Genomic DNA, 23,199 nt, shown 5'->3' with positions numbered 1-23,199 from the left:
CCTTTCCAGTATCTTATCACAGCAGAGATCCCTATACATTTCTAGAAGGTTTCAAATATTAAAAACACAGCCATCACATGAATGCTTTCAAAGAGACAAGCATAGCACTCATTATGGGAACGAGCATGCCATCTCACAGCACTCAACACATACAGCCAGGAGGGACTTCAGCAGACTGCATTCCTAAGACAACACAATCCCAAAATTTCCTACTGAACCTTCCCACCCCCCCCCCCCCCAGGAGTGCAAAGCCACACTTGAGCCCATGGAATGTGCTCCCACAACCCTGGACTCTCCTCAAAAAAGTCTCCAGCTTGCACCCCTCCATGCAATCTCTGCAGGCAACCTTCCAACACAACACTGGCTCCTGGGTGTCAGGCCAGGTGCAAAGGAGTCTCATGTCTACAGTACTGGTGCTCAGCCTCTGCCTGGGACCTTATCTTCAAAGACCAGAGGAAACCGAGATACAAGCAGGCCGCTCAAGGATTTCAGGACAAGTGCAACAAACCACAGGCTATCATACCTCCTCTCCATATATATGTGGGGTAACAAATAGGGCAGAAAATGAGCTCCTGAAGGCTCCAGTTTTCCATTAGCCCATCCTGAAACAAGCTGGAAAGCAAATAGGTCTCATGCTCTTTAAAGAACCACTGGGAATAAGAAGTGGCAGAGGTCAACCCATCAAGGCTGTGAAAAGCCACAGACTACAATTGAGGAGTCCTGGCTCCCACTGCTTTGACCACTTAATCCCCCTGCTCTTGCTATATGTTAGGAATCCAGGCTTCTCGCCCCTCCATCCATCCTCCCCTTCACAATGACAAGCAACCCTGATCTACCCATGCAAGCAACATTTAACCCCTCTCCCTGAAGTGTGAAAGAATTCCTAAACACAATCTGACCTTCTAAACAGAGATATGTGGGACCTTTATAATGATTTGGTAATCCAGATAGAAAAAGCATTCCTATGATACAAATAGGTACAGGGACATCCCCATCTTTATGGTGGTTTTTACCAACAAATCAGGATAAATACGAAAAATTCAACTTTCTTTTTGGAATTTCATATCCTTGAAATAATTTTTAAACAGATTTCTTCTTACAGTGAAGGAGAGTCATAGGAAAATCCAGAACGAACTCTCAGAAGACAAGAGTTGGGATAAAATGGACTTCCTACTAGTAAACAGGCAAGATTTCTGTACTTTGCATTTGTTACTTTCTATACTTTGCATTTTTTACTTTCTATATACCATAACTAGAACAAAAAAAAATGGGCAAAAGAAGCAAATTTAAAAACATTTGCTTGATTTTCATAAGATTCTGTAAAGGCCATGACTGTCTTGGCACAAGTTTAAAGAGGGGAAGAGAACACAAACATCATTATATATCTTGAAAAGGACAGTGCGTTTGTGTCAGATCCTGTCTTTAATGCCCTGTTTCACTAGATCATTTGTTATATTTTGATCTATACTGCAGTACAGTTGATTAGAAAGAGTTTTAATCAGACACGTCTTGCTGTGACAAAAGAAACCAAAGAGAAAATATATTACAAAAAACATAACTGTAGTTTAAATTCTTTTAAATGCTTTTTTGAGACCTTGGAATATCAAACACTACTCTCGATCATTAATTTCTCTCCAAATCTGAAGAACTCTTTGTTTGCTGTCCCAGTTTGTCATCATATACAATAACTATTTTTTACACTTTGCCAAAGTATCTTTTAAGGCCTAGTTCTCTATTCAGCCAGCAACAATAGTTTCTTGTTAAGTTTGTTTTCATCCATGGTTGACAGTTTTGCTCTTTAGTTAGCACAATGTTAGACAAAATGCAACTCTTCAGATATTGTTGAATTGCAAGTCTCAGCAGGCATAGCCAGCATAGCCAATGGTAAGGAGTGCTGGGAACTGTAGTCCAACAACATCCGCAGGGCCACATGATTCTCATCCAGGTATACCTAGTCAGGCAACTATAGCCCCAAAACAAACAACAAGCAGGAGCTAGTGCTTTCAAGGGGATTAGGTTAGCTCTCAAGAAGAGGACAAATGTGTTACTTCCAATATTAACTACACAGCAATCACAGTGACTAAAGTTTATATGGACTAAATCTAATTGTTATTCTCACTGTCAGTAGACCCACCGACCCATGAGAACTTTCTATGTTTGCATTTAGGTAAACACCATGAATATAACTGGGACTAACAATTAAATTTAACATTAAAACTCCCACTTGGGGCCATTTTCTAGGATTCTCAAGTTCATTGGCAGAAGACCAATTATGACAGCCATGTGAGAATGGAGAAAACTTCTCAGTTGCCAGACCTTATTTTCAGTCTGGAAAGAAGAGGCAGAATTTATGATAACTGCCATTCCAAAAGATAATCAGACAGAGAAAAGCAAGGCTACTTCCGTCCCTTACTAATTGTAATCTTTAGCTCTGAGCTTCAAATCCCTCCCAGGTAAGATATTTCCCTTTCCAGCTGTCACTATTGAAAGTTAAAAATAGAATACACAGTTATCCCAAGCTTTTCTCGCTTGGCTATCAATACATATCCTATTTTATTTAGGATTTGAGCTATTCAAGAGGGTGAGTGCCAAAGGCACACCAGAAAGGCATATTTCTGGTGTTGAAAATGGATTTGTAAGGAAAGCAAAGATTATTTCATCCACATTAATATCCTGCATGTATTTTAATGTTGTTCATTCCTGACACTCCTCTTTTCAATATGTTAACTCATACGGACTTAAGTCAGAAATTAACTTGTCTCAATGTTTGAATCAACAGAAGTTTCACTGTATGTGCACTTTATAATTATAGCTATTTAATTAAATGGCACATCTGCTTACATCAGGTTGTATCAAGATGTAGTCATGCTTAAATTAGATTCACTGAAATCAATGGGTCTTAGGGTTGTTGCTGTTGTGTGCCTTCAAATAGCTTCTAATTTATGGTAACCTAAGGTGAACTGATCATGGGTATTTTTTGTGTGCAAGATTTGTTCAAAGGGAATTTCTCTTTGCATGGGTTTCTTTGACTGAACAGGTATTGGCAGCCTTGTCTCTACTTGTAGTCCAATGATGAAAGCACTACACCGCACTGGCTCATAGGATATCAGTTAAAAACATGTAAGAACGATTGATCACTACATGATCCTCCTCCATGAAAATATCTTCTTCCTTTCCTAAGACTTCTATAGCCCCAAACCTCTTTGGGAAGATGGCAGAGGAAGCATGAAAACCTAAAATCTCTTGAGCATATAGTCTGTGCAACAAAGTAACATTGGCATGAAAAGTATCTCCAAGCCATTTCACAAGGACCCATGACTTGCAAATGAACCATTGACCTACAATGTACAAAACACTTTGCCATAGAGTCACACAACTGTACATTTGGAATGGCACATATTCTTTGGGACACATACATTTTCTTGATTCTTGCACTGTGATACAACAACTACCAAAACACCTGAAGAGTCGTATAATTTTGAAGACACACACAGAAAGGCAGTCAACAGCAAAGCCTCAAATTAGGTCAACAGAGTCCGGGATGTGCCACAAGCAGGAATCACTGTGTTCTTAGTATCATATATCATACAAAAAGCAACAAACATCCACAAAACTCCTGCAGCACAAAGTGAGATACTATCCCAACGAAGCTGAAAACCTGTTACCTGCAGAGAGGGACTTAGTTGTGTATGTAAGGACTTCTTATAAAGTTATCACAAAAATTGTCTGTTCAAAAGAGAGGCAGGTAAACCTCCAGTAGCTCGAAATAGGCTCAGACACCAGCACTGTTACCTTGATAAAATAGGTAGAACTAGTTTTAATGGCACTGCAGTTAACCAGACTTCCTTTGCAAATTGCCTGACTCCCATGACACATCACAGACTGTGAAACTTTGGCCTTGACCTCAAACTTCACATATGCTTGAGTAAGGCAAATCTCTTTCAACACAGAAAAGGATGTGCATCAACTGGTCCAGAAATAAATCCTTCCAGATAACACCATATACTTTCAGTCATGAATCTTCATTCAAAACAGGCAAACTATTCTATGTAGCCATTCTTCCCATGGGAATTTCCTTTTGTAATGCCAACGTTTTTAAGAAGATGGGTTATTTGGGCCTATTATCAGGAAATAGTTTCTATGTTATCCAGATACCAGTCAATCTGGCTCTTTAACAATGAACAAACTCTACAATAATGTTTCAGTAGAGACAAAATCTTACAACTAAGTACATGACCATGATTCGTAAGTATCCATTAGATAAAATTTGGTAGCTTTTGTGGTATCAGCTAAAGCTCCACTAAGATGACTACTTTTTCTGAAACAAGACCAACACAGTCCAAACAAACCCTCATCTCTTAAGTCTACTTGTAAATGAATACAACTTGTGGCCCTCCAGGTATTTTGGACTTTAGTTCCCAGAATTTGTAACCATTGGACAGGCCAACTAGGGCTTTTGGGAGCTGGAGTCTCAAAAAGCTGGAAGTCCACAGGTTGTGCAGGTACAGAGTACCTTCAACACTTCCTGAAAGACAGTGAACTGAAGCAACCATTCCAAGTCTTCTTGGCATATTGACCACAGCAGTCTTCCTAGTAACCTCCAAATGTCAGACTTCAGCAATCAATGACCATGTTGGCTGGAGGTGAAGTCTAAGCACTGCTTAGAAGCACCAGATTGGGGAAAGGTGCAGTACAGGAAACACTGGAAACAGATGGCATTAAAATAGTAACCTCTGGAAACACCACTGTATATTCGCAATTCATGCGTACACTAGTAAGAAATTTTATTAGGAGTTTCTTTTCTGAGAGACCTTGGTAATCTGATCCTGGAATAGATATACCAGAGGATGCACTATACCCTCTTCCCCTGTATGAATTTTATCAAAGGGCTTTCTACAATGGGCTCACCCTCAAAATCTTATGGCTCTCCATCTCCAAATCTCCATTCACTTTACATGCACAGACTTCCAAATGAACTGGACTCCTCCTTGTGTTCCAATCTCTCTTTTAGGAGAAGCCGTCACTGATATACAGCGAATAACCAGAGATAAACTAGAGATTATCATCCTGGGCCCATTCCGTTGCTGGTGGTCTTATAGTATTAAAATACAAAGTCACATTCTGTATAACTCTTGGCATTTCTCATTCAACAGATACAAAACAACAGATTAGCTCCCCTTAAAACTGGGATGGTCAACATGTGGCCATCCAGATTTTTCTGGTCTGGCAACACATACTGTCCCTCACATTGCATGTGTCCACTAGGACTGATGGAAGTTGCAGTGCAACAACATCTGGAGGACCATTGGCTTCCCCATCCTGCCTATAAGAGTCCCCTTGCCCACTACTACTAATCTAACTAGCAAATGATTGTGGCCAGGTATGCTGCACAATTAAAGCAGGAAAAACCACTGTCTTGCTGCAGTTCGTGGTGATCACCATGGCACAGCTAGCCTTTCCAAAAACCTTCCACAAGAACATCTCTCAAAACAACATCCCAAAATGAAAGAGAGAGCTCCTTGGAAAGACTTTACACAGTGCCACTGAAACAGCCCAGGACAAGGGTACCACCCACATATCTTGCTTACCATGTAGGGTGTGGTTGAGTGATTTCAGACCCTTTTTGGCAGACACTTATAAACAGAACTGTGTACACTCATTACTTTTTAAAAACACCAAAATTTTCTGCCAAGGTATACTATATTCTGAGCCAAGAAATGCTGAAAAACTATGACTTGGACGTATTATGCAAAGTGAGTCAATTTGCATGCATCAATTACCATGATTTCTTCTTAGTCGTAGGGGTTTTGTTTGTGTGTGTGTGTGTGTGTGTGTCAGGAGCAATTTGAGAAACTGCAAGTCGCTTCTGGTGTAAGAGAATTTGCCATCTGCAAGGATGTTGCCCAGGGGCTGCCTGATGTTTGATGTTTTACCATCCTTGTCAGAGGCTTCTCTTGTGTCCCTGCATGGGGAGCTGGAGCTGACAGAGGAAGCTCACCCACTTTCCCTGGATTAAACCCTTGTGCCAGCAGTCCTGTTGGCACAAGGTTTTAACCCGGTGGTTCTCAACCTGTGGGTTCCCAGATGTTTTGGCCTTCAACTCCCAGAAATTCTAACAGCTTATTAACTGGCTGGGATTTCTGAGATTTGTAGGCCAAAACACCTGGGGACCCACTGGTCGAGAACCACTGGTTTAACCCATTGCGCCACCATGGGGTGGGAGAAATTGTTAGAGACCTAAATCCAACTGCGAGGCCCATGGAATTTGGTAAGACATTCCACTGATTCATGGATCTGTGCTAGTAGGGACTAGCAACCAGATTTAAACCCAAAGTCCAATCTCCTGACTACTGGAAGCCTTGTTCAGCCCCCATTTTTCCTCCCAGTGATCATAAGGACTAGAAACCTGATTTAAAGAAGAAATAGTAAGCTTTACAGCTGTCAGAATTCCACACCTATGTTAAATTTTGTGCCTGCATAAAATACAACAATCTGTTTGGAAGGAGAAGCACTTTCAAATCCTAGTACAGGACAGTAAAATATGATTTTTTAATTTTTTTGATCCAGGGTGAGGCAATACGGCTGCATACAGGCTCTAGACAGATGGTTCTCAACCTATGGGTACCTAGGTGTTTTGGCCTACAACTCTCAGAAATCCCAACAAGTTTACCAGCTGTTAGGATTTCTGGGAGTTGAAGGCCAAAACATCTGGGGACCCACAGATTCTAGACTCTGCTTCATGCAGGGGGGCATTGCAAGCCCCCCAGCACTTTGAAATGATGTAATTTTTACTTGACCCCCATGCTCAAAAATGTGCATTAAGAAAAGGACCTTGACCAAAAAAAAAACCCGAGCTATAGTGCCATGTTTTGGGGGACACTGCAAGGGGGAAAGATAGGAGAGAAACTGCCCTCTTGCCCATTTGTATTTTAAAACCTCTTTACCTCAACTCTTCAACTGGAAAGATCCCCAAAGTGGTTATAGAGCAATATAAATAAGACAGCCTCTGCTAGAGGGTTTCCAGTTTAAAAAGACATAGCATAAAAGGAAAAGCAGATAAAGAAGGAAGAGGAAAATATTACACTATTAAGAACTGCTGCCTGAATTTTAATGTTCTTTCAATACCCAACTACTGTAATTAAATGGTTGTGGCACAACTGGATGCTGTTGATCTCACAACCACCTGGAATAGATCAGGGTTTACATTAGTGAAAGTACCTCTGTGCACACGGAGTGAGGAAAGGAAGCTTGAAATTGAAAGAGGCCCTAAATATGACTGCTCCAATTGCAAAGCAAAATGATGCTTGACTCCTAGAAGTTTCATTCCTATTCCTCAAACAGTGAATGGACAGGAGTCAGCCACTGCTTTTAGTCCAAGTCACATGGCTTCTATTTGCATGTAATCTCAACACACTGTGATTTGACTAACCCAAACTGAACATGCAGTTGCTGATCTGGGACTTCCAAAGTGGACACCAATCCTGGTTTCCCCATATTACTGCTTACATTTATAAGACATTATTTTCAGCAATGAGCTTGGGTGGTACTTTTTCTGGACTTCAACTCCCAGAATCCACCCGTTGGCAGGGGAGATGCACTTCAAAAAATAACATCAGTGAGCTGTTGCTGACATGGTATGGGAAACCAAGATTCATGCACATAATTGAACTCAGATACTGCTTTCAAGAGATGCATATGGAATCTTAAGCTGGAATCTTTTTACCCCTTTAATGTACTTGATCTGAGGCTTTTTAAAAATGTGGATACATATTGGAAAAATCAGCTTCCAAAGTGAGTGCAGCAGGGTTGTGGAAGGTCTTTCCAAGTTTTCTCTTGCTTTCCTTGTGGTCTCTCTAGATCTCTCTCTCTCCAGCTGCCTCTGCAATGCCTTTATTAACTGGCTAGCAATGTGGGTAGAATAAAGGGGCAGGGAGTTGAATGGCCAGCCGGCTGTCCCACTGTTGCCTCTGGATGGGCTGCAGCAGGAAGGCAGCTGCTGGATCTCAACCGCGCTCTGCTCTGAGCACAGACAGATCTCTTTCGAAGGCAAAAGTGTGTGGGAGGCAGGAGATTCTTCCTGACCAGAAGGATAAGATACATCCCCTAGCTGCTCAGATGACCAAAGGCCAGGGTCCCCCTTCCCCCAAAACACCTGAGGGAAGAAGGAAGCCTGCCCGCAAAATTGTATTGCCAAATGCTTGACTGAAATTTGAAGTTACTGCCACACTTTTTTTTATCTTGTCAGAAGTGACCTGAGAACATACTGCAAGTTGCTTATGGTGTGAAAGAATTGGCTGTTTACATAGACATTGCCCAGGGGATGCCCGGATGTGTCACCATTCTATTGGGAGGCTTCTCTCATGTCCCCACAAACTAGAGCTAACAGACGGGAGCTCACCCCATCTTGAGGATTCGAACTGGCAACCTTCAGGTCAGAAACCATATCTTTAGGTCAGCAGTCCAGCCAGCACAAGGGTTTAACAAATTGCACCACCGCAGCTCTTTACTGCCACACTGAAATTGTAGGGATTGAAGGAAAATCTTATTGGGGAACAGAAATCTTATTTGGGGAGACAATGGCCTCATTCAGCCTTCTCCCTCAGATATGCTTGTACATTACACTTTTGGGCTATGCACCCATGTCTGCAAGAATTTAAAAACAATCAAACAAGGCAAGATATTCTGGGCCATCCCTGCTTTTAGGTAAAATGAAGCTGGCTTTCATAAAAGGGCAGCAAATTCTTACTTGACTGCTTGCTTTTATGATTGTTATATTTGTACTACTAGGGAGTGAGAGAGATGTATGAAGGGCCTTCTGCACTTTGACTTGGGTGAGTTGGAGAGGGTCTTTTTTGCTGCTCTGTTGCAGCAAAATGTCTTGGGTAGGCAAGAAGATTTTGACACAAGAGTGTCTTCCAAAAGTAAAAGCTCTATAGATTGATTTGCACAAGCATAGATTTCTCTCCCAATTCCAGAAACAAAGGAAAGAAATCAGACTGAACTGTGCCAATAGACAAACTGATTTCAAATTATTTCATTTATCTCGTATTTAGTGCCACACTTGTAATCAATGTATTGTAAAGTCTGGGGTTTTTAAAAAATGGCAGGGACGTATTTAACTACATTACTTATGTTCAAATCCCAGAGTCCTCACTGAAGTGTATTACATTTTTATACAGATTGATGGTTTTTACTAACAATGGGTTTTGTCAATTATGGGATGAGAGAACTGTGCTAACAACACTTTGTCCATTACTAAACCTTCTACACTGAAGCAAATTAGACAAAATATTTACACAATGATGAGGCATGGGGAGTTTTGGTGTCCTGGAATGCAACATACATTGTTGGAAAGCTAAGGGGACGAGGTGGGGGTGGTCTCTCTGAGCCTACAGATGAGGGCTCCATCAAGTGAAGCACTTTACTGCAAATCACCACATTGTTATCAGTGAAGCCAGGCAGAAAAGAAACAACAGCCTTGAAAGAGACAAAATGTCTGGTTTACAGTTAAGGGTATGGATAAGGGCTAAGTGTCTGGCCCCAATTTTCATCAGTGCTCTACAGTTTAAAAACAGAAAAATCGGGTCTATTTTCGCTCCCACATAGCGGCCTTAATGCTAGACAGATTTCCAACCCTTGAATGACCCTCACTTAGTGCAACTCAATCCACCAAATGCGAGGGAGAAGAGGAAAGAAAAAAAATCAAATTTGCCAGTTCAAACCCAGAAAGCCAGGCAGATTCGATCTCACATATAGGATCACATAGCCCTTGAGCCTCTTTCCATGCGCTTTTGGGGGGAGGGGGTTAAGGATAGGGCCCCCAGCCACTTCCATGTGATTTCAAGTTTTCCAACGCCATTAGAAATGTTCAAGTGTGGTTCAAAGTAGACAGCGTCAAACTCTTGTCTGGCACAAGACCGCCAAGGCTTCGGCGGCACTGCGGTGGAATTGCTCAACCAAGAACAATGCCCTGTCTATGTCCAACCAAGCAGCAAGCTGGCGGGGAGGAGGGGATTCCTATTCCCAGGCGTCCACAATCCAGCCGCTTTCCTGGCCTCCTGTGCAAGGACCAGGCACACATTCCCACACGCAGGGCCCAACCAGCTGGCGGGCAAGCGCTGTAACAGCAGCAAGGCCCAGCTTCCCCAAACCAGTCAGGTGGCTTCATGGGAGAGTGAAACCCATGCGGAATAATAGCCGACGTTCTATTTACCTTTCGCAGCAATTATCTCATCCCTGGCATACTGCTGCACGTTTCATAGGGCAAAGCAAGTCGCTGCATGACACCCAATTAAGTCATCTTATCTCCCGTTTGCATCACAAGTTTATTCCCAGCACAAATTGGGAAAAGAGCCGGCTGTGCATTGGGTGGCAGTGCAGGGAGGGAGCAGACAGAGCCGCCCCGACTCCCCAGAAGCATGGGAACGGAGGTGCTGAGTTGTGCACTCGCTGCCTGGGCTGCCTCTGAGGTGCCTTTCTGACTCCACCGCCAGGGCTCCCAGTGCATTTCAAGGCTAGAAGTAGCCATGTCAGGGCCCCAATACTGTACTCAGTGCAAGAGCTTTCTGGCTGGGCAGGCACTTGGACATCTATCTAGTTTACTTACTGAAAGCTGCTTAGAGCAACAGTACAATGTTGTACATCCAGGAGAGGGTGAAGGAGGGTGAGAAGGAGGGGGGGAATGGGGACGACAGCTGCACCTACATCTGCACAAACCATCCACAGCCCCGCTGCTGGCCAGCTATCCCATTCACACAATGCACCATAACAGAAGTGCAACCCAATCCAAAGTTGACTCAAGAGCTACCCTTCCAGGAAGGCAACTGTGGGGCAAGCCAGAAAAAAAAACACAGAATCTCTGGGCATCAGCCCCAATCCAGGGGTGCATATAAACCAAGTATGGGCAAACTTGGGCTCTCCAGGTGTTTGGGGCTTCAGCTCCCACAATTCCCAACAGCCTCAGACCCTTTCCTTTCCCCCCTCAGCTGCTTAAGCATCTTCTCCTCCTCCTCCTCCTTGCTTAAGCGGCTGAGGGGGGAAAGGAAAGGGCCTGAGGCTGTTAGGAATTGTGGGAGTTTGACTCCAAAACACCTGAAGGGTCCAAGTTTGCCCATACCTGATCTAACCTGTACAATTAATGCAGTTTGATCCCACTTTAACTGCCATGGCTCAACACAATGAAATCTTAGGAGTTATACAACTTTTGCAAGGTCTTTAGCCTTCTCTGTCAAAAAGCTCTGGTGCCTCCCCAAACCCTGACTTTGATCCATAGAAGTTGAAGTGGGTCCAAACTGCATTCACTCATTCTCGACAGTGTATAAATGCACCCCATAAGGGCTCCCACCTCAAGCAAAAACAAATAGGCAGCTCAACAACAGTGTGCAAACAATAAATGACACTTCTGTGGAAGCACACATCTGGCACACTTTCAGGGCCCAGTCCAGGAGTTCTGAGTTCACAGTGAGAGTAAGCCAACATCCAACAGTGGGTTGCTGTGAGTTTTCCGGGCTGTACGGCCATATTCCAGAAGCATTCTCTCCTGATGTTTTGCCTGCATCTATGGTAGACATCCTCTGAGGTTGTGAGGTCTACTGGAAACTAGGCAAGTGAGGTTTATATATCTGTGGCACATCCAGGTTGGGAAAAAGAACTTGTCTGCTTGAGGCAAGTGTGAATGTTTCAATTGGCCACCTTGATTAGCATTAAACGCTTGTGCTGGCAGGATTGCTGACTGACAGGGGAGTGCGGGTGAGCTCCCTCTGTCAGCTCCAGCTCCCCATGCGGGGACATGAGAGAAGCCTTTCACAAGATGGGCATCTCCTGGGCAATATCCTTGCAGACTGCCAATTCGCTCACACCAGAAGCGAAGTTGCTCCTGACACACACAAAATAGCATTTAATAGCCTTTCAGTTTCAAGGTCTGTCTGTTTACTGCCTGGGGGAATCCTTTGTTGGGAGGTGTTAGCTGGCCTTGACTGAGTCATGTCTGGAATTCCCCCATTTTCAGAGTGTTATTCTTAATTTCCTGTCCTGATTTTAGAGACTTCTTTAATACTGGTAGCCAAATTTTGTTCATTTTCATGGTTTCCTCCTCTCTGTTGAAATCGTTCACATGCTTGTGGATTTCAAAGGCTGTGTAGTCAATTCACTGTGTAGTGGATTTCAATTCACTGTGTAGTCTGACATGGCAGTTGTTAGAGTGGTCCAAAAAATGCTTTTGGAACATGGCCATGCAGCCTGGAAAACTCACAGCATCCCCGTGATTCCGGACATGAAAGCCTCCGACAATACATTCAACATCCAAAAGTTTTGCGTATTTGAGAAGGGAGCCCATTTGTGCGTTTTTGAGAAGGGCATGCGCGCACAGCCGAGTCTGAGGAACTGTGAACGCACTCCCTCCCTTTGCCAAAGGCTCCCTCGGCCCTGCTTTGCCCTCCAGAAATTGGCTGCCTCCCTCCCTCCCTCTTCCCCACAGCGACAGGCCACTCCAGGGCCCAACCACACACACACACAACTCCGCACACTCGGCCTCTAGGAGTAGAGCACACAGCAGGCTCGAGGAAGAGAGAGGAGCCAGATCCAAAGCCAGGCTCCGGGTTTTCCAGCCATCTCCGCGCCGGGGAGCTGGAACGGGCTGGCCGAGAAAAGTTTGCTCCAAGTCAATAATGAAAAAAAAACACACTTTCGAGATTTGTTTCCCTTTCCCTTGGAGCTCAAATCAGTGCCGATGAATTAGGTCTCTCTCTCCCCCCCCTCCCCGCTCCCAAGCACAAAGCTAAACCCTCCATCTTTTCCTTTGTGGTCTGGCTGGGTCTCCCTTTTCCTTCCCTGGGGAGAGAAAGAAAGGGAAGAAGAACAAGCTTGTTGCCACGGCTGTTTCGGAGCCTGGGCTTGGAAAGGAGGGGGAAAGTTTTCTTTCTGGAACTATAGCCATACAGCTCGGAAAACTCACAGCAAACCCTGTGATCCCGGCCACAAACACAAGAAGTTTTCTTTCTTTCACAAAGTTTCGAAAAGAGGAAACGCAAAGGCCCAGGAAGGAGGAAGAAGAGGGAGGGAGGGGGGCGAATGAGAGAGAAGGGAGGGAGGGAGGGAGGGCTCCTTCGGCGCTTTCCCTCCCCCCCCCCCCCCCACGAACCCCCGACGAGGACGAGTGTCCCTTGCTTACCTGCCGCGAGGGCCACCCGCGCGCAGACGCCCAGCAGCAGCGCCAGGCCCAGCCAAGGGGCCCCCGCCCGGCCCATGCCCACAAGAGCCCCGCCCGGGTGGCTCTCCCCTGGGCTCCTTCGGCTGATGGGGCTCCGTCCGCCCGTCGACCGCCCGCCCTATAGCTCCATGGAGGGCCCCAGGCTGCGCGGCGCAAGAGAGCCAGGCTTCGCCAAGGCGGCTTTGGCGCCTCCTCCTCCTCCTCCTCCTCCTCTTGGTCCCGGACCCTGGGAAACTTCGCGGAGGGAGAGCGGGGCGGGGCCTGGCTCCTTCTTCTTGCCGGGGGCGGGGCCCGCGCCCATCCCATCCCATCCCGGCCTCGCTCCGCTCCCACGCTCCCGCCCCCCCTCCCCCTCCATCCACGAGTGGGGGCACTAAGCGGGAGGGAGGGAGGGAATGAGAGGCCGGCTTGGAGGGCTTGCTCTCCCACCTCCCTTCCCTCGACTTCCACGCACAGCTGACTCCCCAGAGAGGAAAACGTCACCTGGGAGGCCTGTGGGTTGACTTCACGGACTCTCAGGCTGCATCTACTCCTGTAGTTTGGATCTAAATACTGTTAGTGTAGATCAGGCATGGGCAAACTTGGGTCCTCTCCTCTCTTCAGGTGTTTGGACGTCCAACTCCCGCCTTTCCGCACAGCCTCAGGCCCCTTCCTTTCCCCCCTCAGCCGCTGAAGCGTCTTCTCCTCCTCCTTCTCCTCGCTTAAGCGGCTGAGGGGGGGAAGGAAGGGGCCTGAGGCTGTGCGGAATGGCGGGAGTTGGACTTCCAAACACCTGAAGAGAGGGCCCAAGTTTGCCCATGCCTGATCTAACCTGTATAATGAATCCACTTTAACTGCCATGGCGCAACACAATTAAATCTTAGGAGTTATACTACTTTTGCAAGGTCTTAGAATCCTAGAGTTGGAAGAGACCTCGTGGGCCATCCAGTCCAACCCCATTCAGCCAAGAAGCAGGAAATCATTCAAAGCATCCCCGACAGATGGCCATCCAGCCTCCACTACACTCTGCGGCAGAGAGTTCCACTGCTGAACAGCTTTCTTGCACAGTGAGGAAGTTCTTCTTTTAGACTCTGTATGCGCCAATCTGCATATTTATAAGTGTATTTTATGAATGTCTAATGTAATTAATTTTAATTGAATTGCAATGTATTGTATTATTTTTATATATATGCTTTTATTGTAAGCCGCCCTGAGTCCCCTCTTGGGTGAGAAGAGCGGGATACAAATGCTGTAATAAATTAATAAATGATACCGCTCTGGCAGGAAGTCATGCTGGCCACATGACCTTGGAGGTCTCTACAGATAATTCAGGTCCTTGGCTTAAAAATTGAGGTGATCACCAACCCCCAGAGTCAGACACAACTAGATTTAATGTCGGGGAAAACCTTTTCCTTTACCTATCATGTCTCCTCTCAAGCATAGAAGTCAGCCATAGCAGAGCACTTGAGGAACCAATCTGGACACAGCATGTTATTTGAGAACACAGGAATGCTGGAACACTCTCACAACCACCAGGTCAAGTTACACAGAGAAGCCACTGAAATCCACAAGCAGGTGGATAATTTCAACAGAAAGGAGGAAACCATGAAATGAACAATATCAGGCTCCCTGAATTAAAAAAAAAACCCCTCTAAAATCAGGACAGTAAACAAAAACATTCAAAACAGAGGAATTACAGACATGAATCAATTAGGGGCAGCTAACACCTCCCAACAAAGGATTCCCTCTGGCAGGAAGCAGACAGGCCTTGAAGCTGAAAGGCTTTTCAATGCTAATCAAGGTGATTAATTGCAACATTCACACTTGCCACCAACAGACAAGAGTTCTTTCTCCCACCTTGGACCTTCCATAGACATATAAATCTTACCTGACTAGTTTCCAACAGACCTCACAACCTCTGAGGATAGATGTGGGCGAAACATCAGGAGAGAATGCTACAGGAACATGGCCATACAGCCCGGAAAGCTTACAGCAACCCAACCAATAGGCTGTTAGGAATTGTGAGAGTTGAAGTCCAAAACACCTGGAGGGCCAAAGTTTGCCCAGGCCTGGTGTAGCACGAATGCAATTTCCTAATTGATTGTATCATAAAAACATGGGAAAAGTTTCGTTACCTACAAAAAAACTTTTTGTTTTTGTGGGACATCCTGCAGCACATTTTGCTGTAGTTTTTCCATGAATATCTCAACCAATTCAACACAGTTTGTGACAGCCACTAAAACAAAGTTTATGGAGTATAACAACTACTTTCAAATTAAGTACTTCCTTGCCTTATTTATCCATGCCTCACAACCTCTGAGGATGCCTGCCATAGATGTGGGCGAAACATCAGGAGAGAATACTTCTGGAACATGGCCACACAGCCCGAAAGACATACAACAACCCTAAGTACTGCACAATTTAACACAAATAACACTTTTAAACCAGAAACAGAATTGTTTCAAATATTGTTACATAGTGTAAAGCTACCCCAAGGGGAGAGGAAGCAGAATATAAACAAAACTTTATTATTATTATTATTATTATTATTATTATTATTATTATTACTATTATTACTATCATTAATCAGAAGTGATGAGTATTGTCATTCAGTAATATCTGGAGACCTAAACTGACCTAAACTAAAGAGCACTGACCACAATGTTAAAAAACTATAGTTTACCACCCCCTTGTTAAGCCAGCTCCACTGGCTGCCGATATGCTACCGAGCCCAATTCAAAGTGCTGGTTTTGACCTATAAAGCCCTAAACGGTTCTGGCCCAATCTACTTGTCCGAACGCATCTCCCCCTATGAGCCAGGAAGATCCCTGAGGTCATCTGGAGAGGCCCTGCTCTCGGTCCCGCCTGCCTCACAAGCGCGGCTGGTGGGAACGAGGGACAGGGCCTTCTCGGTGGTGGCTCCTCGGCTGTGGAACACCCTCCCCAGAGATATACGGCAAGCCCCAACCCTTTTGAGTTTTAGAAAAGCCTTAAAAACATGGCTTTGTGCCCAGGCTTTTAACGAATAAATGATAAAGACGACCCAGATTGTTATATGGATAAAGTTGGAAGATATTGGACGAACGGATTTTAAGCATATGTTTTATGTTTTATATTTTATACTGTATTTAATTGGTTGTAATATATTTTTATATGTTGTTGTTTTTAATGATGTATCGGCATCGAATTGTTGCCAATTGTACGCTGCCCTGAGTCCCTCCGGGTGAGAAGGGCGGGATAGAAATATTTGAAATAAATAAATAAATAAATATAGTTGGCCCTTTGTAACCATGGATTCTCTGTCTATGATTCAACAGCTTTTTGAAGGGAACCATAAGGCTCTTGTGGCCCTTAATCAAAATGAGTTTGACAACACAGCCTTAGTGCCAGAAATTTCACATATCTATAACACAGACAAGTCTATGCTGACCATATCATGCACTTCAAAATGGCATTATACCACAGTGTAACGTTAGCCTCATCTACGGACAAGGCCGATGAGTGTTATTAGGGATTATTTTTAGGGGTTAGGAGGCCCAATTAAGGAATGCAATGGAGATTAGGACCCTACCTATGCTGACTGTTTTATGCCAGTTTCCAACTGGTATAAAAGAAAGTAATTTTACTGTTCAGATTATTACGGTCTCATCTACATCAAACATTTAATGCAGTTGGAAGCCAGCATCAAATTCTGGCAGCCAGACAGCAAACTCTCAAAACGCTTTGCAAAAGAAAGCTCTTATTGCTTATCACTGCTCTGTGCTTTATGGCCTCATCTACACTACCATATGCTGCAGTTTGGAACTGACATTATATGGTCAATACAATACTATAGCTCAATGCAATTAAACTACATTACACGAGTCTATGCTGATCATATAATGCAATTCCAAACTGTATTATATGGCAGTGTATGTGGGCCCCTGGCCTTACCATCTGGGTAGCAAACTGTTTCCAGGATTTCCTATGGAATCAGCTGCACAGAAAAAACACTTTCTTCAATACCAGTTTGAAACTGCAATAAATGGTCAGTATAGAACACCCTAGAACAGTGGTTCTCAACCTGCCCCCAGATGTTTTTGGCCTAGAACTCCCAGAAATCCGAGCCAGTTTATTAATTTAACTTTGGGAGCTGAAGGCCAAAAACATCTGGGGAACCCAGGTTGAGAACCACTGCCTTAGAATCAGTTTGCCACCCAGGTGGTGATTACACAAACTACAGAGCACTGATGCACGGGTTTTCTTTGCACGTTTTTGTGAGCGTTTGGTGTCTGGCCGCTGCAGCATGAACCTATAAATATGGTCGGTATAGATAGATCCTAGAGGACCATCTCCTACCTGCACTGTAGGATTAACACAGTTCAACACCACTTGAACCACCATAGCTCACTACTCTGTAATCATGATAGGTGGAGTTATTGTGAGGCCCCAACACACTTTGGTGGAGAAGGCAAGCAGTCTTGGAAACCTAAATTCTCAGAACCCAAAATTCCACAGCATTGAACCAAGACAGCTCAAGTGGTACGAAACTGCATTAATTCTGCCATGTAGATGCACCCCTGGCTGCTTGCAGGGAAGTGGGGAAGAACCCAAGCTGGATGCCTTGGCTTGGTTCTAATTCATTACTTCCAGGCCACTGTTGCATTTTCCCACACACTTTCCAGCAAACTCCCCAAACATGACCCAAAAGTTGCTCATTGTTGCCTTTAATGAGCATCCAGATTCCCCAAGGAGAGGGGAAAGTTTCCATGCTCTTCCAGGCAGGAGAAGGAGCAGCTTGGAGCAAAGGCCCGCCTTGTTTCCAATGGCACAAGCCCAGGAGCCCGGGCACGGATGAGAGCGAGGGGAGGGGGCGCCAAAGAAACTTGAAACCCCTTCCAGAAAGTTCATTTTTCTGAATCTCCAAAAATGTCTATGTAGTTCATCTGTGTTGTGCCATACAGTGAAATCCATAGGACAAAGTGAGGGCTGAGAAACAGGGAAGGGGGAGGCAGGAGGAAGACAGAAAACTGTTAACATCCTGTTGGGTTCAGGATTTATTATAAGATTCCAAATGAAGACATTCCTTAGTTCGCCTCACACTGTCGCTAGCAACTTCCTGAAGACAATAAAATGTTGGTGGTGGTGTTTATGTGTGTTTATGTATGAGTAGTTGAGAAATGTATATAAAAAACAGTGGGCCCTTAGTATCCCCTGGAGTTTAGTTCCAGGATCCTCGTTGATACCAAAATCCATGGATGCTCAAGTCTCATTGTATACAAATTACTGGGTAAAATAGGCAAAATCATACTCTGACTTTTGGATTTTTTTCAATGTTTTCAAGCCACAGATGGTTGAATCTATGGATGTACAATTAGAGGGCTGACCATAGTGCAGAGTGGGTGGTCGGATTTGCAGTGGTTAGCACAAAACATCTTGACGTCCAATGGGCTGTTAAAGCATCAGCTTCCAAAAAAATTATGCAGTAGCTGGCAGCAAAACCTTAGGACAGTGGTTCTCAACCTGGGGTCTCCAGATGTTTTTGGCCTTCAACTCCCAGAAATCCTAACAGCTGGTAAATTGGCTGGGGATTTCTGGGAGTTGTAGGCCAAAAACATCTGGGAACCCACAGGCTGAGAACCTTAAGTGAAGAAAATTTTGTAGAAGCAGCCATAGGAACTCATTGCCACAAGATATGAGATGACAAGAGCAACAGAACACTCTAAAGTGATGGTGTCATAGTCCCTTAGAATATAGGGCTGGGTAATGGGTGATCAGAAGCTGAGACTGTGTCTGCACTGTAGTGTCAATGCAGATGGAAGCCACTTTCACTGCAATAGCTCCATGCTATGGAATGCTGGGAGTTGAAATGCATTGAGTCTCCAGCAGTATTTGGCAGGGAAAACTTTGTAAAACTATAGCTCCCAGAATTCTACAGCATGCAGCCATGGCAGTGAAAATGTTGTCAAACTGTACTAACTGTACGGTGTAGACGCTCCCCAAGTCACCACTGTGTTTTGAAATGCATTGAGTGGCCTTGGGTCAACCGTGATCTCTCAGCCTGACCTACTTGATAGGTTTGCTGTGAGAAAAGGGCATGGATCAGATAGAAGCCACATAAAACTTCTTTAAGCTCATTGGGGGAAATATAAAAATGCAACTAATGCATGAATAAATAATATATGACTGGATAAATCAGCAGATTGAATAAATGTTTCACCAATGTGCTTCTTTCAGCACTTTCTTTGCCTGCCCAAGATGGCAGTGAACACAATCTTGTTGTTTCACTTGGCAGGGGAAGCACTACCATTTGTACAGTGAAGTGCATGCCTCAGGGGCCAAGGAGTGGCAGAGAGTTGCTAAGGGATCACGCTCTTATGCGCACCCAATGGCTCTTCCTGTATGCCCTTAAGTAGGGTTAGGCAGGGCTAAAGGCAGACTACAAATCTAGCTGGCTTCTGTAAGTGGAACCATGAATGTGGCCCCTCTTTCAACTCAGGCAGCAAAATGTCTTGGGCCAGCCCTGGCAGTTAGACACACCTTTCAGTCCCTTCCAGACTGCTTAGCTCAAATGTGATAAATGATTCAGTTAGGTTGCTTTTTTTAAAAAAAAAAGAAAAAGAAAAGACTTCTTCCTCTACCACCCACTTACTCTGTGACCTCTCATGAATTACTCAGCTTCTTTGGCCTGCCTTTTCCCACATTTTGGCCAAGGGAACAATATCCCCTTTGCCTTGCTTTGCAGTAGCATGTGGAGCACACATCCATACTGAGACACTACAGCCAGGATGACATGGATGCAGTCACACACACACACACACACACACACAGTCCTCATGGTCACTGCTCCAGGAATTCATGAACATGTATTGCCAATCTGGTGCAGTGATGGGGAATTCTTTATTATCTTGCCTGAGACTGATAGGACTTGCAGTTGAAGAACAACTGCCGAGCCACACATTCCTCCCCTCTGATCTAGTGCCTTTCTGACTTTAAATGGCTCATGTGTCTTCTCACCACTAATCTTTGGACATGCTACCCCATTGTATTTCACTGTGCTCTGATTCCTCCACAGGAAAAGATCTACACAAGTTTACATTCTGCATCAAGTAGATGAGCATGATTTTATGCTTGTGGAGTTTTGTGAAACACTGGCTCTTTAGAGAATTGTGACATTGTGCAATTTAATGTGCAACCAAATGTGAAAATGGACCCATGCACAAATGTATGTCCAGTGCACACACATGCACTTTTGAACTAAGAACAGCCCTTCTGAAAACATGTCTATAGGCAAAACGTACACATGTACAAGTCATTCACGGGATTCTGGCCATCAATACAATGTGGAGGGAGTTGGGATACAAAACAGGAACAAAACATTTATACGACCATTACTGGTATCAATCAAATGTCACAATATGTGGAGTAAGATTTTGCATTTGAAAGAACTCTTCCCATTCGTTTAACATCCTGCCAGACAATTTTTTTCAATGGTAGTTTCATGTTTTTATAATAACATATACTAACAATGTATCAAGAAATATGCAATTATGATTTTAAGAAACAGATTGGCAAGTAACAATAGACATCAAGATATGTTATTACTGTATGTGTTCTGCTATTTTCCCTTCCCCAAATCTTTGTTACAGAATCAGTTTTAACTGTAGCTGTAATTTCTCACACTCCACTCAATGTTGTGTATAGTTCCATTTGTATCAACATGAATTTCTCCAGAACATCAGTTGGTTTTTTTTGTTTTTGATAAACACCAAGGATATGATATGGTCTGTCATAAGCAAACGCAATAATAGATCATGTTCTATTCAGCCAACGTCTTATACACAGGTTATCTGCCACTTTCCAGTTCTTCATGCCTATCATCCCAGTGGTCACCAACCACATAAAAAGCTATTCTCATGTTGAAACTTTGAATTCAGACTTTGTAATATGGAGATGCATAAAAGCATTAATAAATTAAAGTAAAACTCTCATTCCAAAAATTAAGTATATTTCTAAAAGATTTCAACTATAGTCACAGCCTCACAACCACAGTGGAAAGATTAAATTATGAACCTGAGAAAAATCTGAAAAGTTTTACATACTGCTTAAATTATTTATTTATATAATTTATATAACATTTTTCCCATGAGATATCCCAAGTGGTTCTCCCTTGACAATACCAATATAAGGTCAAACAACCTGACTAGGGTTGCCAGGTCAAATAAAGGACAGAGTTCCTGTCCCTTTGATGGTTGAGTAGTCGGGAGAGGTTCAGTAGGTGTTTTATGTCATGCAAGCATCACCTGCTGAACTTGCCACTTCTGCACAACCCTTAAAAGGACAGGAGCCTGGTAACTCTAACCTGAACTTGGAGTAATCTGCTGAAATGATTAGTTATGTCCAGACATCAAGTGTGTCATGAAATAATGTTTAAAAAATAATAAGTAGAAATTCCGCATAACATTTTGAGGTGGAAAGGGGTAATAGCCTCTGGTTACTTTTAAAGGACACATTAATGAATTTCAGTCACCTTGTTTAGGTTATGCCATTCTATCCATCTTAAATATTCCTCCACTCTTGCCGCAAAAGAGGAAAGCAAATGATATAACAAGGCACCTTTTAGCCACCCTAACAAGTAACATCAATAGTATTTTAAAATCCTGACAACAGCACTAAGCAAGGCCTTCAAGAAATAACTTCCCAAACTCCCCATTAACATAGTCTTTCTGCTGTCAGAGATTGAAAGCTTCCACCTTTCCCCACTTGTCCCACTTTCCTTGGCGCGCTCATCTTGCCTGCAGAGGGAGATTACCTCTGCCAAGAGTGATGGGAGTGAGCAAGGGCTTGGCCCGCCTGTCTGAGGAGCGGTAGAACTAGTCTGGGCCAGGCCCATCCTATAGGCAAGAAACTCACTCACTCATACATCTGGCTGCCTGGCTGCCTTCCACGGAGAAAGAGAGATCAAGCGCCAGGGCCCTTCAGGAATGTCCAGGCTGCCACTCTGCATGCAGCGTTCCCACTCAACCCTTGCCAAAGCTCCCAGGGAGGAGAGGAGAAGCGGATCGCACATCCCCAGACCTGGGACCGTTCCTTGACCCTCAAGGCCTCAGTGCAAGCAGACCTTAGCCTTTCCCAAGCCCTCATTACAACCATTACATTGCGGTGGCGCAGTGGGTTAAACCCTTGTGCAGCTGAACTGCTGACTTAAAGGTTGGATTGCTCACCTGAAGGTTGCCAGTTCAAATGTGTGAGATGGGGTGAGCTCCTGTCTGTCAGCACTAGCTTGCAGGGACATGAGAGAAGCCTCCTAGGAGGATAGTAACACATCTGGGTGTCCTCTGAGCAACCTCACTGTAGATGGCCAATATTCTCACACCAGAAGTGACTTGCAGTATGTTCTCAAGTCCCTCTGACATGATAACAAAATTACAATCCAGGACTCTTCTGTCACATCCCTACGAGAGCTGCAGTACCTCTGTGCCTTACCAAATTGGTTTCAAAGACGAAACACAATCTAAGGATGTCAAATTATCCTACACTGTCAAATTATTGCCATTTGATTTTATCTGCTGTGGGTCATTGTTATAGAATCATGTAGCCTTACAAGGTCTTTAGCCAAAAATGACTGATGCATCACCAAACTACAAATCCCAGGATTCCATAGCATTGAGCCACAATAGTTAAAGTGGCACAAGGCTCTGTAACTGTTTCTGCTCCAGTTGAGATTAGCAACTGTATTTACATGCCCTCCAACATTTCACAGACAAAAATGAGGACACCTGTGGCCAAACACCAGGAGAGTGTGGTCAAAATGGCGAAAGTTATTAATGAGGAATCAAATAGGAGAGGTTGGAGCAGTTTATTTTTGACTGAACATACTGGGAAAGGCAAGATTCTGCCTCACTTCTCCTCCCTGCTGAGTTAATTGAGTGCAAGTTACTTTTGTACTTGAACTCAGTTTGAAGAAAAAGTAGGATGGCAAAAGATTAATCAGTAATGTCCAATTCAGGACAGTTCAGAACAGCTGGGTGTGG

At 44.1% G+C, this 23,199-nt stretch overlaps 1 protein-coding gene across 3 annotated transcripts in view; it reads right to left on the bottom strand.

Moving 5' to 3' along the window:
* The window catches only part of notch3 (notch receptor 3), a 64,215-nt gene extending 50,775 nt beyond the window's left edge, over nt 1-13,440 (bottom strand). For all 3 annotated transcript variants that reach the window (XM_008104238.3, XM_008104239.3, XM_008104241.3), the window contains exon 1: nt 13,169-13,440. In XM_008104238.3, the coding sequence (XP_008102445.1) occupies nt 13,169-13,244 (76 nt within the window). In that variant the 5' untranslated portion in view covers nt 13,245-13,440. The remainder of the gene's footprint in view (nt 1-13,168) is intronic.
* Nucleotides 13,441-23,199: the final 9,759 nt, after the last annotated feature.

This window comes from Anolis carolinensis, chromosome 2, assembly GCF_035594765.1.
Source record: "Anolis carolinensis isolate JA03-04 chromosome 2, rAnoCar3.1.pri, whole genome shotgun sequence".
In the NCBI taxonomy this organism is placed as follows: Eukaryota; Metazoa; Chordata; class Lepidosauria; order Squamata; family Dactyloidae; genus Anolis; species Anolis carolinensis.
This window is presented reverse-complemented; position numbering and strand designations above follow the sequence as displayed.